This window comes from Phaseolus vulgaris, chromosome 4 (assembly GCF_000499845.2).
Source record: "Phaseolus vulgaris cultivar G19833 chromosome 4, P. vulgaris v2.0, whole genome shotgun sequence".
In the NCBI taxonomy this organism is placed as follows: Eukaryota; Viridiplantae; Streptophyta; class Magnoliopsida; order Fabales; family Fabaceae; genus Phaseolus; species Phaseolus vulgaris.
This window is the reverse complement of record NC_023756.2, coordinates 2,982,574-3,000,899: the sequence shown is the minus strand read 5'-3', so window position 1 is coordinate 3,000,899 and position 18,326 is coordinate 2,982,574. Positions and strand designations below refer to the sequence as shown.

Below are 18,326 nucleotides of genomic sequence, written 5' to 3'. Positions count from 1 at the left end.
AGGCAGATCATTTATCATGAACAAAATTGTTAATGCTTGAAGGATGTACTCTATACTATATTTGTGCAAATCATGGTTAGAACTAAGTAACACATTCAATTTGAATTATGTTATGCTCTTAACAAAACTTATCGGACCGTCTAATAAATATATGTTATAGACTCTCATATCATCTATCTGACCATCTAATGAATATTGCAGTTATAGAAATATTCCTAAGATATTTTAATATACAAGTCATCTAGTCATTTTTTATCATAAAAAACATAAAAACATAAACACAACATATGATATCTTGTTCATCAAACCATTGTTTTTTATGACGACAAAAACATTTATTCAAACAACACATTGTCTGTCCTTTTTACATACTAGTTCATCTTTTTCGAAAGCCTCCAAAAAAATTCCTATATATTGTTCGAGTTGCTTAATTAATAAGTGTTCTTTAATTTCTTTAGGATCTTGCCCAATGTGTCCCAATGGTTTTGAAAATCAAGGCAAATTTAGCTTAGGGATGTAGAATTCGAGAATCCATGTTTCCTAATTAACCATTTTAAACTTTTGAAACCTTACACCTTATAGAACCCAAAAATCCAACAAACCCAAAAGTTCTAAAACAATAGCCTAGAAACCGTAACAAACCTAACAAATCTCAAACCCATAAATTTAAGCCACTACAAAAAAATCAGTATTATCTACAGATTTTTATCCACGAACTTTAATCCGTAGGTAAATTCAGCATTACCTACGAATATTATCTACATATATGAATTCGTGAGTAAATTCAACATTACTTACCAACTATTATCCACGGATCTTATTACATACGAACTTTTACCCACGAATCTCTATTACCTATCAACTATTACCCACGAATCTCTATTACCTACCAACTATTATCATAATAATTATATATAATATTAAAAATATTATTATAATATAATTAATTATAAAATCATAAATAATAATAATAACTAATAAGTATAACATATTATTAATATTATAAAATTAATAATATAATTAGTATTATATTAATAATATGAATAATAATAATAATAAAATTAGTAATATTAATAGTATTAATAATATAATAAAATTAATAATATTAGTAATAAGTATAATAATAATCATAATATGATAACAAAACTTGAATGATGTAATGTTTAAAGCTTATTTGGACATTCCTCAAGAGACTTGACTTCGAGTTTAATTGTAACTTTAATTACAATTCTCATAGCATATTTAATTTTAAAATAAATTTAAAGGTTAAAATTAGTGAAACATTACAATATCATTCTCAGTCATAAAATTAAATATATTGAAAAACTAAATAATATTTTTGAATGTTCTTGGTCATTTGTTTCAAATTATAATATAATATATATATATATATTAATTTAATCAAGATTTAAATATTACCGGTGATGCATGAAATATAGCAAAGTTACAAGACAATTCTTTTTGATAGTTTTACACACACAAAAATATCATTGTCTTCATTTTATTGACTTGTGAATGAATATAAAAATTTTGTTTTAAAACACTAAATCAATAAAAATTAGTTAAATTAAATAATATTAAAATTGATAGACAATATTTAGTCATACAAACAAAAATATATGATTGGAAGATTAACCATTGTTTTTCTTAATGTTCAGTCATACTTAACAAAAAAATATTCAATCATAAAATAAACAAAAACCTAAAAACCGTAAACATGACTTATAGGAAAAGGGAATGACCCATGGTTGAATCACCCAGGAAAGTTTTTAAAAATATCAGTGTGTGTATGTATTATCTAAAAAACGTAACCTTATAGGTCAATATTTATCAAGTCTAGAGCAAAAACTGAGGGAGAAATTCTATGTTAGATTTCTTTATACATATTTAAAAAGAAAAATAGTAATTTAGTGGGAAAACTTTTCTTTTTGGTGCTTAAGCATGTCTTTTTTTTATTATTTTTTTTCTTGCAGTGAAAATAGTACTGTTCGATACTGGTACAATCAGTATATACTTTCACGTTATTTAGGAGTCAAGGTCAATGGTAATTTAAATACATCTTCTTCTCTTAACCTACTTAGGTGTCTTTTAAGAACAACCTCAAATACGGTGATTGATCCTAACGATGTTATCTTAACAAACTTCATAGGTCAAAACAAATACAATAGAACTTTCAAAATCAATTTGAGACAATTAATTGATTAATGGGGTCTTTACACGTGAATTGACATGAATATAGATTTAATTTTGTCAATTCTTATCAAATTTCAATAACTTGCATAACCTTGATGAAATAATTACCTTACTGACTTTTACACTATTCAACTCCATGTAATTTTATCTATGTGTGTTAATTATTGCTAAACAACAACTGAAAAGTATTTATTGCACTTGCCAAATAATTTGATGCAAATAACTAGATAATAATCAATCAAAGATTACTACTAACTCAGCTATAGTATAATTACTGTGTTAGACTACAAGGTTTTAAATTAAAAATATAATATGATCAAAACTAAAACTTATGCAACTCAATTTTGTAAGTGTACATACAAAGAAACTTGAAGATGTGCCACTATATAAATAAGCATAGGTTCCGAACTTATAAAACATATTATTAAGAAAAACACACTTAAAAAAAATTATGAAATAAAAATCAATTTTTAAAAATCAAAATAATTAGTCGCAATAATAACTAAATTAGAGATCATTTAAAAAACTAAAAGAAAAATTGATTTTTAAATTAGTTTCTATTATTGCTAAATAATTTCTAAATTGGTATTTAATTAGCAACCAAGATTTTTACTACCAAATTTAGAAACTAAATAAATTGGTAGTTAAAACCTTGATCGCTAATTAGATACCAATTTAGAAACTATTTAACAATAATAGAAACTAATTTAGAAACTATTTTTTTTTAGTTTCTAAAATGGTCTCTAATTTAGTTACTATTGCAACTAATTATTTTGGTATCTAAAAATTGTTTTATATTTCATGATTTCTTTTAGTGAGATACCACTAAAAGTTATATAAAGAAGTACGACATGAAAAAATAGGTAGAAAATCATTTTTAAAAAATCAAACAGAAAAAAAAAATACTAATAAAAAGTCTTAATAAAAGTTTTTTTTTACTAGTAGGGAGAAATCTTTGTGTGTCTGAATTTTTTTCTTATGATTAAGAGGAGATGAAAATGGAAAGAGTTGTTTTGAATTGTAGAGTCTGAATGGGAGACATTTTCTAGAGATGTGTGCTACCAAAAGTCAATGATAAAAGTTATGTAATATGCCTCTGAAATGTGTGTAGAAAACGTGGGAACTGAAAAATAAAATAGGAAATCAAAATATTATAACTTTGTTGTGGTTTTTTAAAATACCATCAACACTTACCAGGAATTTAGAAGACCATAGTTATTATAACTTCGATTAACAAACTCCTATTAAAATTATTAAAACAACTATAATAATCATTAAAATGAAAATAATAGGTCGATAAAATTAAAACACGATTATAATGTATAATTAGCAAATTAGCACAGTAATTAAAACGTATTGTGTTCATTATACAAGGAAAGCTTTCTTTTCTAAAGAATAACATGGTTGCTTAGAGTTACCATCACTTGTGAAAACAATTTTATCCTAGAAAGGGTCTAAGAAAAGGTGATCATTTAGTGTTGGGTATGAAGTCAGGACCAATTGGGTTGGACTGACCAGACATATGTTTAATGAGTGTGCTTAATCATTGTGTCTCTTTTATAATCTCTATCTAAAGAGATCATTGTACTTGTAATTTGTGTATAACAAGACAGAAATGAAAACTTAATAGTTGTCCGTGTGGACGTAGGTTGCAGTTGATGACCGAATCACGTTAAATCCTGTGTTGTTTATTTTCTACAGTTGATTCGTGATTATGTGTGTTGCTTACGCATGTGTTATTCTCATCATTTAGCACCATTCTTATTTCTTATAGTAACACAAGGATTGACAAAAGTTATGAAAAAAATCCAACAAAAAGAACTCTATGATTGGATTAAAGTGAAAAAGGATTAGATTGAGATTAATATGCTACAGTTTGCGGATGATAATATATTTTACTATAAGAATAATGAGAAACACGTTAAATCTTGTGTTGTTTATTTTCTACAGTTGATTCGTGATTATGTGTGTTGCTTCCGTGTGTATTATTCTCATCATTTAGTACCATTCTTATTTCTTATAGTAACACAAGGATTGACAAAAGTTATAAAAAAAAACCATTAAAAAAGACTTTATGATCGGATTAAAGTGAAAAAGGATTAGATTGAGATTAATATGCTACAGTTTGCGGATGATAATATATTTTACTGTAAGAATAATGAGAAGAACATCATAACAATTAAATGTACTATGAAATGCTTTGAACTTGTATCTGAAATAAGTGATTCATATTTAATTATTGTTTCTTACTTATAAAAAAAAGTAAAAATAAAAAATTGTTTACTCATAGCACACACATCTATACATGGTCCCTTTGACAGCAAATTACGAAGATGCTCTGTTTAAGCACTTAAAAAACACCAAAACTCTTCTTTCAAAGCCCTTTGAAGGATCGTGAATCATGCATTCTCATATTATTATTGTCTTGTTTTTGCTAATCTTGGATTCAACTCCAATCAAACCCTAACATAGAAATTCAACCCTTTGCAAAGAGAAAACCAAACCTAGTTTTATAGCCCTAACATGTGGAACACAATGGTTGGCTTGTATTAGTATATGATATCCCTAAGCTCTTGGATAAATGTTTTTGCCTGTTTTAAGGAGACATCCACCATGTTTCCTACCACTCTTCACTATTCTATTTCAAAGATTCGATGCTGTTCATGATTTGGTTGTTGGACTATATCTACATGTCGTATTATACTTCTCAAACTAGTTTTTAATTATAAGAACGAGTTTTTTTTATCATATATAGAGACTTTATGTTTAGGTTATACTTTCCAAATCTCTTTTAGTATTTAAAAAGAATATGAATTTTCTTATAATTTCAATGTATCAAAAATTAATAGAATCTTTATATTTATGTTACTAGCATAAACAAGATCTTGTACATAAAATATTTTATCAAATTGGTCATATAAAATATCGACATAAATTATTTTAGTGGTTAAGATAGAAAATTGTTTTTTCAATCTCGTTGAGACGATATTTAAGGTTAATAATTACATTTGAAGTATTGTTTGTTTTTTAATTCCGTTACAATTTTATTTTTAAAAGACATAAAAAAAATTAAAGAATGAATGTGTTAAAAGTGTCTTTAACCTCAACATCGTTATTAAAAAAACGTAAAGAGTGTAGGAAGAAGAAGCCACACATAAGAATAAAGAAAGAGAACAAACACAAGACTTTAGGCCCATAAGAAAAGTCGAATTGTATGGGCTTTCAATATTAATATCAAGCAAAGGTTTCTTCTTTCTGCATCCTTACGTTTTTCTTTTTGCACCCCCACAATTTTTAAAATTTTGAAACTGACCTTGATATTTTATTTGAAAAAGGGTACCGTGGTTATCGAAAATTGCAATTTGGGAGTGTACTACAGATTCATCAATCCGAAATTGAATCATTTTTTTTTTGGATGAGAGGGGTATTTTGAAAACAAATTTTGCATAAATTATTGATTTCCAATCTAAAAGCTTAATTCTGTTACGGATTGGTAGATCTGGAATGTTATTTTTTAATTATGGATTTCTAAATCTGGAATGTATATTTTGAATTACGGATTAGTGGATCCGAAATTTTACCAGAAGTGTCAATCCAAAATTTTTCCAGATTTCATAATCCAGAATGCAAAAAAATAAATACAGTTCAAGTGCATTTTAGGATTTTTAAAAAATAATAGAGATAGTTTGCTCTTTACATAACATTGTGGGGGTGCAGGAAGAAAAATGTAGGGATACAGGAAAAAAAACTGCCTGAAGCATAATGTTGGGTGTTTCTTCTTGAATTCCATCAATTTTTTTCGTGTAATCTATCAATTAGGTAAAATGATCAAAATACTTAATGTAATTTGTTTGCTGATATAAAAAAAACAATGTAATTTGTCATCATGTCGGAAAGCTCTTTCCAGAAGATTCTCTAGAAAATACATTCCAAAACGTATATAGTATCTGAAAAGTTTATTTAAAAAATTCTATTGTTTCAGAAAATGTTTTTAAAAATATATATTTTATTAATTTCGGAATGTATGTTCCGGAATCATTAATAAAAAAAATTAATTTAGAAGTAATTTTTGAAAGGGAGTAAAACAGTTGTTTCCAAAAATTGATGGGATGTAAAGAGAAATTTGTTGGAAGTGCAGGAAGAAAGTAATACAGGCCCATAACAATGTTAGTGGACATAGCAAACATTACTGTTTTATTACAGTAAAAGTCTAATTTACTTGGGCACCCCTCACACAAATTGTTTTTTCCACGCACCCCACTCTCACCCATCCTATTTAACGTTTTGTTTTTCTCCTTCACTCTCCAACTCTTCATCACGCACAACACAAACAGGAAAGTCAGAAACAGAAGCTCTGCAACTCATGCTATGCTGCACCTGTCTCCACATGCACTCTCCGTGTCCCCTGCTACCATTGCCACAGCGTAACAAACCCTAAATCTCCCTCCATATAAATACACTCACGCCTTCACTCACTCCTTCACTCACGCTCATGCCATTTCTCATCCATGGAAGCATCAAGCTCAAGGAGCTTTAACGTTCATCTGCAAAGCACCTCCTGAGATTCATCATCGCCGGAGAAAGAAGGAGGAGGAGAACGGCACGGCTGAAAACACCTAGGGTAAAAACCCTAGAGCTATTCCTTCATGTTTTAAACGTGCATGGCCGTTACTTCTTTCTTTCATTATTCTGCGTTTTGTTGCTTCCGCTTTCAATGTATCTCCCCCACACGCACACCGTTTCATTCACCATGGTTTCAGAAACGTTTTTTTTTAATATACTTTTATAAGCAATTGATCCTTAAAATAAAATATTACGTTTTATAAAAGTCTATAATTAAATTTGAATTAAAAAATATAAAAATTGTAAATAGTTTGCTGTTTCTTAAAATAAATTTGGAATAAATTATTTAGTAGTAATAAAAAAAATGTAAATAAAATAAAACCCTGTATCTTAATTAATTTAGTTAATTTTTTTTGAATTTTTTCTTGTCCTAGCAAACTGAAATGATAACTACGTGGTGCCAATGTTATTCGCGTGACCATTTTCTACTTCAGTTTCGCTTTCTCCGATCCTATCCCAACTTTCAGGTTCTAGGATTCAATGGCGGAGCCATCGCGGTCGCCGGCGGCGGCGCCGCCGGAAACGACGATAACCGATTTGGACGAGGACTCCATGGTTCACTGCGCCACCTACCTGAGCCCCCGCGACGTTTGCAATTTGGCGATGGCATCCTCCGGTCTCAAACGCCTCGCCTATTCCGATTCCATTTGGCAACGCTTCTTCAGGTCACGACACCTTCTCTTTCACTTCGCTTCGTTTCTTCTTCCAGTTCGCTTTCTGTTATTGAATTACTGAATTGAAACGGAATGTCGCAGTGAGCAGTGGCATCAGCAATTTCCTTTCCATTCGAGTGGAAACGGAGCGAGGGAGGTGTATCTGGCCAGATACGCTGCCTTGCGACAATTCAAGTTTCTCGATCCCTTCCATCTCGATATTAGTCAACAGGCTAAGCCTTGCAACCACTTGCTCCTCCTCGAAAAAAGTATTTTCTTCTCACAGGTTAGTTTGTGTGTCAAAATTGACTTTGAATGTAATTGATTCCAGGCTTTAATTACTCATTTGGTTCTTATATTTGGGGTCAAGGTATAGTTTAATTCGTTTTAGTTTTATGTCGTCCAAAATTATCGGCACTAATACAACCATAAGGATTTTCTAATGCAATGAAATATATTATATCACCCTAAGCCTTAAGTTCTAACCTTTAAACCAGTTAAAAAGGTGTACGTGTAGAGACTAAAATGAGTAGTTTCTAGGTTTAAGGATTAAAACAGGAAGGTTGTGTAGGTATGCCGACCAAATGAGTAATTAAATTTGATGTCCAGAGATTGGTTTTGAAGTAAAGTGATTTATGTTTGAATGTTTTATATTCTAAACGTAAGTGAAGTTTAGTGGTTTTGTCTATCCAAAGATCAAACTACCTAGAGTACTGAATTAATTTTTTATACCAAATTGATTCCTTAATGTGGTGAAATATTACCTCAAAGTGTTCTTAGGTATTTCTGAGTGAATGAAACTTGTGTAGTTTTAGTTCAAGAATTGAGTATTTTCCGATCTTCAGAATTTTGCTCTCTGCTGATTTGTCGGGTGTGGTGAGCAGGGTTCACTTGTGAAAATGATAGATTTGGATGCCTATCTGAAAGGATCATCAGGTTTTTTCAACACCTTAAGTGATCATAAAGCAAGAATCACTTGTATGAGGTAAATTAGGTAACCTTTGTTGCTTTTTCGTTTTTAGTTTTTATTAGTTTTGTTACATGTTTAAATTAATTTCGATCATGGCAGCAGGTCTATTTCCTTGTAAATTGCCTTCTCACTTATTGATTCCTTACCTAAAAGTTACATAGAAATTACATTCTGCATGATTATACACAAATCTAGCCCTTTTTTGCTCAGCAGATTAGCTGACTTGGATTTCTCTTGTTGCACACATGTAAAACAAAAACTCATAAATTTGAAGTAACTTCTCTGACTTCAAGTATTTCCAGTATCCAACAATGATAGGAGTTCTTTTTACAAAAAAGATATTCAACTTTTCAAGATTTAAGTGCCTAAGTTCAATGATATGAACATGTATTTTTGACACTTATCAATTGGTCGACTCTTTTTCTCATCTTTCTAACTATTGGTGAATTACCTTATTTTAGGAGCCAAGATTAAGAGAGGCTAGGACTTTTAAGAACCAATTTGGTTTTATTCCTGGAAAGTCTACACCAAAAGTTTTTTTATTTTCTAATGGGGATGATGGATAGGTACCAAAGGCAAAAAAATAAACTTTTTTTTAGTTTTAGAAAAGATATATGATTGAGTGTGAAGGGAAATATTGTGGAAGATTGATAGGGAGTTGACATTTATGGTAGGCCAAAGTCCCACATGGTGAGGTCGACTGCATGAATCACATTATGCTCTTCAGCTTATAATAGATGACATAGATTGAGGAAAACATGACAAAATCAGTTGAGGTGATTTGTACATGTACAAATAAGGGAACTGAAATCACCTGTAAAGAGAGTAGATCGTAGGTTTTTTAGCCTTGTAAAATGGGTAGAAGGAGACCAAAAAGGGCATTTGAGGAAATTAGTAAGAGGGATCTCACAGTGAATAGTATTCCTTTGATCTCACCTAGTGAGATATGACTGTAGTTGTTAGTAAATTAACTTTACTTGCTTCATAAAATCATTTGAATGGTTTGTTGTTTAGTAACGATATTCCTAGAATTATTATCTGTTATTTTGATTTTTTGAGTCAGTTATTTTTCCCTCCTAGAAACGAAAGTTCCATGGAATTTGGAGTGAATTGGCTTAAGCTGAATTAAAATGATCAAACTGCAGGTTGTTTCCCCTTAATGAAGTGACTTCGCAATTTCGAGGCAAAACACTAGAAGAGCAAAGTGTTTTAGTTACCTCCAGCTGCGATCACTCCATTCGCCTGTGGTGGAAGGTATCACATAGTTTAGGAAACATTTTATAGGTCCCCAAATGTATGTCAACGTTCTTATTCCTGTTATTCCACATGCTTGAGGTGTTTCCAGTAGGAAAGGAGAATGAAAGGATGGGAATATTATACTTGATAAAGAAGTTGAATAATGATATCTGTGATAAGTATGTATATCCATCTTTATGTGTATCTGTGGGATCAAAGGTAAAATAAATATAAACAAATACTTGAAGTTGTTTTATGTTACAATTCAATTTTCTGTCCCTTGTGTTCTATTTCTAGTATATTCTGGGTTCTACCAATAAACAAAGTACCACAATTTGAAGACTTATGCTTGCTCCTAGAAATATTTTCTTTTGTGGAATTTCTCTTGGATGCACTTTAGCAAGATGAACCTTGACACGGTCAAGGCAAGTTAGTCTTATTCTTTGTCATGTCTATTTTTACGCTGATAGTGTTTCTCATATTTTCCTTGTTGTAGGGTTCAAGCCTGAGGTGCTTTAAAGGCCACAATGGTCCTGTCTTGTCTCTGTCAAATAAATTATTGGGTGAGGGTAGCAGCAGAGTATTAGCGAGTGGAGGAGAAGATGGTACCGTTCGACTATGGTCTCTTAGCTCTAGTGGCAGACGAGGACAGCATGCTTTGAAGGCTACACTTTATGGGCATGAAAAACCTGTAAATATAATGTCCATTGCTGGGTACGAGTTGATATATTTTGGTGTTCACTATGATTTTCTTTCCTTGTTTGTGTTAGGGTAGTGAACTATGGGGGTTGAATGTTGGTAAATTAATCACAGTATTCTAGTAAGATGTCATGTCTAATTTTTATGCATTTTATTTTTATTTTCTTAGAAAGTTTTTATGTATTTGATATATGTCATGTTCAATGTATTATAATTCTTACATCGAAGGGAGGGTTATTGTATAGAAATTCATTTGCATTTACTTTCTGTTTTGTTTATGTCCCACCTTGTAAAATATACTTTAATTTAGAGATGCATGGTTGGTTTAAGTTGAATACTGAGGATTCTTATAATTTTCATCTGTATGTTCTGCCTGATTAACTTGTAGTGATGCAATTCAACTGACTTAACTTCATGTTTGTTAAAACCAGCTTTAGAATTTAACTGTAACACAGTTGTCAATGGCCAACATAAAATTTGTCGATCTTCATGACATGGACATACATTTTAAGTTCCACTTTTTAATAAAGGTTTTTTTTTGTTGTAAATGGTAGCACAATTAGCTGATTAATTGTTCTAGGATCCTAAACTACTGAGGGTACTGGGAATTTACGTGTTGGATGATGTTGTGATAAATTCTTATTTTTATCACTTCTTTATCTTTTATTAACAGATTTTGTAGTTGTTTATTAGTATCACTTAAGCACTGGAGAGAAAATAATTTGGTAACATCAAACATGTTTTTAGTGGTTAGTTTTTATTATTATTTATAGTTTACCAACTAATACTGCTATGCTTAAGTTGGGGAAAAGGTTCGTGAGATAATTTGTGCATTTAGTTCAACTGAAGTGTTGAAATCTCAGATGTTTGTATTCACCATTACTAATTTCTTGAGATTAGTCATCTTCAGCTATAATATAGATTCTTCATGCCCTCATTTTTTAGGCACAAAACTTCACTCTTGGCGACCATCTCAAGAGATTCTAAGGTAATTCTTCTATTCCTGTCTTTTATGTTGTCATGTTAATATACTTGTTAATGGATTTGATTTACTCTTTGTTAATTACCTTGGTTTCCTAAAGGATAAACTTAACATACATAGTGTCATATATTTATCAAAAATCAGTATGGTAATAGTCAACATGTATGGATGCAACGGTATCTGCTGTAAAAACTAAATGAAAAAAAAGCTTACCTGAAATACATAACCTAAACTAGTTTCCTTAATATTAGAAGCTATCAAACTAACCAAGATCTTGTGTGTTTTCTTCCTTAGGTGTGATAAGTACCTACTGTTTGAACTAGTTGAACATTTTTTCTGTCTAGTATGCAGGATACTGGCTTATGAAAGGAAAAAAAGAACTGAAAAGACAAAACAGTGGAGACTTTTATTTAAATGCTATTTGATTGCTAGTATATCAAATTCATTGCCTTGTGCTTCTTTTTCTGTTGTTGATAAGGATTTGCTAAAATATAATGCCTCTTGACAATTTGAGTTTCAATCTGGTGTACAATAGGTGACTTTTTTGTAGTTTACCGTAGCAGTTAGAGAAAAGTGGCACATTGTTATAGTAACTAAGATTAGGTTTTAAACCTATAATCTATGTTTTTAGATTTCTTTTTGAAGTTTACAGTTTCTAAACTAGATGACGTTATATGGTTCAGTGGTAGTGGTAAATATTGTTTAATGAATCAAAATAAAATCTTAATGCTTTTTTTTGAAATTTGGCTATTCTTTAACAATATTGGAGCTTTTAAATCTTAATAGGTGAGGGTTTGGGATACTGGTACTGCTACATCATCCGCTGTACGTGCCTCCTGTTGTGTGGGCATGACTTCTGTTCCTGGTACACCTGTAAACATGAAATGCCATGAATCACTATTATATGTGGCGTCTGGTTCCTCTGTCACTATAGTTGATTTAAGGACAATGCAGAAAGTTGTCACAGCAGCTGTCCATCAACCCAAGTTGTGTTCATTTGATGCCGTTCCTTCAAAATATTTAATATGCACAGGTGGTGATGGCAGGTATGATCAATTACTATTTTGAGAGAAGAAACTTCGCTGTTGTTGCAATCATCTAAATTAGTGAATCACTCTTGTCTATTTAGTTGTTTTTACTCTGTCAAGATCATGGTGAAACATCATGTTATCTTTTAGTTGGTAGGTAGTATTTTTCAATGCACGGCACTGACCACAACTTCAATGCTGCAGGGCAATGCTCTGGGACATCAGGAGAAATCAACAATCATTAAAACCAGAACCTATAGCTGAGTTGGACGGACATTGTGGACAAGTAACTTTATTGTACATGGATTCATACAAAATAGTTACTGGGGGGCCTAAAAATGCTTTCGTGAATGTATGGGATGTGGACACGGGTGTACAAACAAATTCCTTGCTTTGCTCTTCAAATGATGGTGCTGAATCTGGCTGTGATGCCATGGCCGTAGATGGGTGTAGAATTACTACTGCTACCTCTTTTGAAGAATGTGCTGTTGTGTGCTTCAGGGACTTCAACAATGCTACAAATCCTGTTGCAAAACTAGAAAACGAATCGTCATCAAAATTTTGGAACTCTATATCTGATGATGATTAATTATCTTGGTGGCTCCCAAAATTGTATAGATAAAAATTTTCAGTTTGGTCATGTGAAGTTGGGGTTTCGCTTTCGGATGATCTAATATAATACAGTGTTATATTTTTCTTCAGTACGTCTTAAGATTGAACTCTGAAATTGTATCATCGCATTTGCTAGTTTGTATGTGACCAACTTCTTTTTATGGATATTGCTATTTCAAACTCTTTTAGACTCGACGTGAAAATTTTCAAAGGATACCAGTTTTGTTTATGGTTACCAATTTTTCAACCCAATCAAATGTGTTTTCAAGTCAAACAAATCCTCTTTAAAAGTAGAAAATTATGGGTAAAACTTGGTTATCCATTTCAACTGTGAAAAAGCTATGGATAATGGCATAAATAAATATTATTTGGAATTATTTGTGTTTTTCATTATTAAATTTGAGTTGTGAGTACACTAAATGTCTTTGGTGGTGGTTCAGGATAATAGAAATAGAGAAATTCAACCCTTTTGAAGGAAAGTCAAATTGGCCAAACCAGTAAATAACACCATAAGAGGGTTCAGTGTAGTTGCTGAATTCACACCAGGGATTAAATGTACAAAAAAAAATGTGATTAAATGAGAGCACTTTACCAAAATGGTTCAATTAGATTTTTTAAAATGATTAATATGAACTAGTATTTTCAACAGTCCAAAAAACCTGACAAGTTAAGTTACTCTCAGTGCAATCCCCTCTTCCCATCACACTAAAACGTATTTTTTTATACATATTTAAAAGAATTAAAAAAACACACTAGTCTAATTATTTAAAAAAAATGTATTTTCTAAAACAAAAAAAACTAATAAGAAATTCAATTAATAGTAAATTCTCTGTCTCTCTCCTTCTGAACATTACCTTCGGTCATTTTTTCCAGTCCCTCCCCAAATGGAGTCCTGAGAGTCCACACTTCTCACTCAGCTGTCCTCCACCGTACCATGTGGCCCTCTTCCGCCGTCGGCCTCTGGCCGTTGGCCCTGATCCTGGTTCTGACAACCGCGTCCTCCGCCGCACCGATAATCGGTCTAGACTCGTTCCTGAGCCAGCAATCCCGCAGCGACCCTCAGGCTTCGCACGACTCCTTCGTCTCCCTGCCTTCCTCCATTAAAGGCCCTCTCTCCCTCCTCTCTGACATCTCCCCCTCCTCCCTCCTCTCCCTCTCCCTCCCCATCTCCCTCTCCCTCCACCTCCTCGGCGACTTCCCCCCCGACTCCCACTCCCTCCTCTCCGACTTCCTCTCCGCCGCCGCCCCCACCGCCTTCCAAGTCATCACCCCCTTCGACTCCCACCCCCTCTCCCACTCCCTTTCCCTCTCCCACACCCTCCACCTCCACATCACCCCCTCCCGATCCCTCTCCTCCCTCTCCTCTCTCCTCACCGAAACCCTAACCTCCAGCATTCGCTCCACCCCTTCCTCTCTGCGCTCCCCTCTCCTCACCATCCCCCACTCCTCCATCGACACCATCATCCAAGACCACTTCCGCAAACAAAACCCTAACCCTAACCACGTCCACCTCTACCTCCTCAACCTCCCTCCCTTCTCCGATCCCAAACCCTACGCCTACACCTACTCCCCCGGAGAATCCTCCGCCGCCGTCACCAAGTGCTCCGGCACCTTCTTCACCTCCGGAGATCGCTACTTCTGGATCGACCTCCGCGCCGGTCCGGTCGACTACGGCCCGGCAATATCCGGCGACGGCGTCATCCCGCGCGGCGAGTTTCACCCCCTCGCCGCCCTCCACGGCCGTCCCAAATCCAACAAGGCCTTCGCCTCCGACCTCGCCTCCCTCGTCTGGAGCGCCTACCACGTGTTCCTCGCTCCCTCCCTCAGGATACCTGTCACATTCGAGAATTCCCTCACCGTCCAGTTCATCCACATCCACAGCGATTCGGATGGCAAGGGTATCTCCGGCCTCGATTGGAAGTTAATCGAGAAGAGCTTTAGGTTTGACACTGATAACAATAATGGATTGCTGTTGGGAGATCAGAGTTTGAGTTTTAAGAATTATGAAATTAAGTTTTCGGAGTGTTCGATTTGCTCGTTTGCTATTGCGAGGTCGATTAATTCGTATACCTCTAGGTTTTTGTTTGATAATTACACTTTGATTGTGAGTGAGTATTTGGATTCGAAACGGTTGCACCAGATTTTGTCTGATTCTGGTGATGAGTTGAGGAAGCTGGCTGGCGTGCCGGAGGAGGATTTTGGTAGGGTTGTGCCTGTGTATGTTTTTGACTTGGATTACACTTCGCTGTTGCTGCTCGACCGGTATCATCAGTCGGTGGCGTTTAAGGACATGGTGATTGCGGTTAGGACGAGGAACACGCAGACTGTGAGTGATTATAGTTGCAATGGACGGCATGTGTTCACGCAGACCAGGGAGCTTGAGCGCCCCATTGTTGGGTCGATTCTGCAGAGCATGTGGGGGGTGTCTCCGACGCATTTGAATTGGAGCCCCCAGCATAATGAGACTTTGGTGGATTATACATGGAGTATGGGGCAGACGCCTTTCGGGCCGTTTTCCGAGATGTTGAGTTTGTCATTTGTGCAGAAGGATGCTGCCAGGAGGAATGTTCTGTTGACGTCGCTGAATTACAGCATAACCAGTGCCATTGATGTTCTTCAGAGCATCGACACTCATGGTGGGGCTAAGAATCTGCTCAAGCAGAAGCAGCATGTGGAGTTTGTCCAGAGGTGGAACTTTTTCAAGTACAAGCTGAACAAGGCTGTTTCTGCTATGTCGCATTTGGATTTTGAGATGTCTCTGTTTTACTTGAGGTCTTCTGATCATGATCTGTATGCCATTCATTCCATCGTCTACCACGCCTCGCAGGAAATAGAGGCCTCCCTTGTGTGCTTCAACGATCCTCCGTTTCCCTGGGGTTCCGTGTCAGTTTCTGTGTCCGCTTTCTTTGCTCTCTCTTATGTTTATGCAAGACGGGACAAACTTTTCAGGAACAAAAGGAAGCAATTTTGATGCTATGACTAGAGGAGAACAGAACAGAAGTTTGTATGATTTAAAGAAAACACACAAAAAAACATGTATTCACTGTACAAGAGAGGTATGCTGATGGATTAAAGTATTTAGATTCTTAAACTATTTACTCCAGTTCAACCATACGTTTTCCTACCTTTTTCATGCTGTGATCGGTATTGTTTTCTTGGGTTTATCTTCCCTTTGCCTTTTCAGCATTATGACACTAGTTGATCATGGCTATATAGCATATCATTGATATCGCTGTTAGGAGAACATAAGTAGATTAGACATCCTAGAATCAAATCTGTAGAATGTAAGAGAAATAGGAGCTCAGAAAAAAATGGAGGAGGAGGATATAGAGCCAGTGAGACCCAGCCTTCTGGTTAGTAAAAAAGAAAACCATTTATTTCTTGAAGTAAAACTGCATCAATTTCATAATCTATGGTTTTTCGTTCCTTAGTGAGTTCATGCATGCTAGACCAGTGTTAGCAATCATCTGGCGACAGTGCCTTAAACAATATGTCCATGCTGCAGTTTATCACACCCCTTAATTGCAACATTCATTATGCTTTCAAGTTGTCAAGTGTTGATTGATTTTGCATACACTGGAGAATTTTATACTGTTACTGATGCTTTAGTGATAAGAGTTTTGGGTAGAAAGTACCTTGTATCTATCAAATAAATGGGAATAATATTTTACACTATCTGCAATGGGAATAGTATTTTTTTTTCTTTCTTAAATTTATGAATGACTCATTGTACATGTTCAAATAAGGGAAAATTGTATGAAAGTTTAGAAGGCCTTGTTTATTTATTGTTTGGAAAATTGTTTTTTATTTTATTTTATTTTGCATAGTATGTTTTGTTTGGCTCCTTAATATTTCGGAAGTGCCTGTTCTAGAGCATATTTTTTTAAAAGAAAATTATCACCTAACCCCTTAACAGAACACTTAAAGAAAATGAGAAGACTGTTTCAATGTTATTTTGGTTTTTATTACAGGTATTTTATGGAACAAAGTTTTGAAGTTAATGAAATTAAATGTAAGATTGATTGTTGATAGTGTAAAATTATTTGACAATGTGAAGCTTTGGTTTAAATAAAATCTGAGTTCAAGATTCCTAAACAGTCTAAAGGAAAGGTGTTAGATTGTCTAGTATTTTGAGATTGTATATCAATTTGTTATCTTCTACTTGTGTCTCATTATCTAGTGGTTCGTCATTGTCTAATGAGTTGTCTCATGAATTAGTTATCGTTTATGAAGAACTTTAAGAGTAAATCTTGATCGTTTTTTCTCTGAAATTTCTCAATAAATGTTGGCACCTCATGTTTACTGTAACTGAATCATTAGTTCTTATGAGAAACATTCTTAGTTGAAAGTTGTAAGACAATTTTGTCTTATGTAGAAACTTGAACTAACAATTTTGTCTGATGTAGAAACTTGAACTTGATGATTATTTTTAAACGTGAGTTGATAGTTCCTTGTGAAACTTAGAGAAACTTAGTGTTTTAATATCATATATTATTCATACTGAATTTTTTTTATTGTGGATGTAGACTAGATTTTCAGTCAAATCATGTTAAATTATTTTTGTGTGTTATTCTTGATACTCGGTTGTTCTATCTTGCTTTACATTCTGCTTTCTTAAAATTGTTTTTTCTTTCATTTTTGTGTTAAGTTTGGGGGTTTGACATATATTAGTGAATTGTGTTTGTGTTCTATAAAACAGCATTTAAAATAAAGGAGAAATGAATCCATGATCATCTATTATTTCCTCCATATACATCTTTTATTTATTTATTTTTACTTTTTTCATAAATTGAATACAATTGGAAAATTTACAATTAATTTATCATAAACGTATCTTTCTTGCTTGTTTAGTTTTTAAGCATAATGTTGGAGATCATCATTTACCAAGTTAGGGTTTTGACGATCCATACAAGTTAACAGGTGCAAGACTAAGTGTCTTTCTTTTTAAGTTGTATTTTGTACTTCAAACATTATAATTCTAAGTTTCTAGTTTTTGGGATTTTTATAATTTGATTGCCTCTTTCAGTTATGCTGATCCAGTTATAATTCAACATGCTTTTTACTTTCCCGCTATTTTGGAAAAAAATAAATTTGTACCCCTATAATTTATTCTTGCACCTTCGTACTCTCAAAAATTTCAAAATTAGCCATTCCAGATTTTACAATCCAAAACACAAATTTGTATTTCAGTTTTTATTCCAAAATTGTATAACTCGATTCCATATTCTGGAATGAAAGAAAAAATGGACAATTTGAGTATTTTTCGAAATGAGGTGCAAAAAGAAACTTCTCGCAATCCCAAATTCATAAAACCTTTACGAAATTTGATA

General features: G+C 33.4%; 2 protein-coding genes across 4 annotated transcripts; both read left to right on the top strand.

Moving 5' to 3' along the window:
* Positions 1–6,499: 6,499 nt before the first annotated feature.
* On the top strand, positions 6,500–13,176 carry LOC137836878 (uncharacterized). 3 transcript variants are annotated; one of them, XM_068645654.1, is made up of 9 exons: positions 6,500–6,814; positions 7,284–7,481; positions 7,572–7,755; positions 8,354–8,454; positions 9,585–9,693; positions 10,172–10,389; positions 11,320–11,362; positions 12,143–12,402; positions 12,589–13,176. In XM_068645654.1, exons 2-9 carry the CDS (start codon positions 7,297–7,299, stop codon positions 12,971–12,973), a joined length of 1,485 nt encoding a protein of 494 aa, XP_068501755.1. In that variant the 5' UTR covers positions 6,500–6,814; positions 7,284–7,296; the 3' UTR covers positions 12,974–13,176. The 3 variants fall into 3 exon arrangements, with proteins under 3 accessions (XP_068501755.1, XP_068501754.1, XP_068501753.1); XM_068645653.1 differs by having other exon boundaries at positions 7,251–7,481; XM_068645652.1 differs by having other exon boundaries at positions 7,191–7,481.
* Positions 13,177–13,701: 525 nt separating this feature from the next.
* LOC137836876 (uncharacterized) lies at positions 13,702–16,120 on the top strand. The gene has a single exon (XM_068645651.1). The coding sequence runs from the start codon at positions 13,931–13,933 to the stop codon at positions 15,965–15,967; it is 2,037 nt and encodes a 678-aa protein (XP_068501752.1). The 5' UTR covers positions 13,702–13,930; the 3' UTR covers positions 15,968–16,120.
* Positions 16,121–18,326: the final 2,206 nt, after the last annotated feature.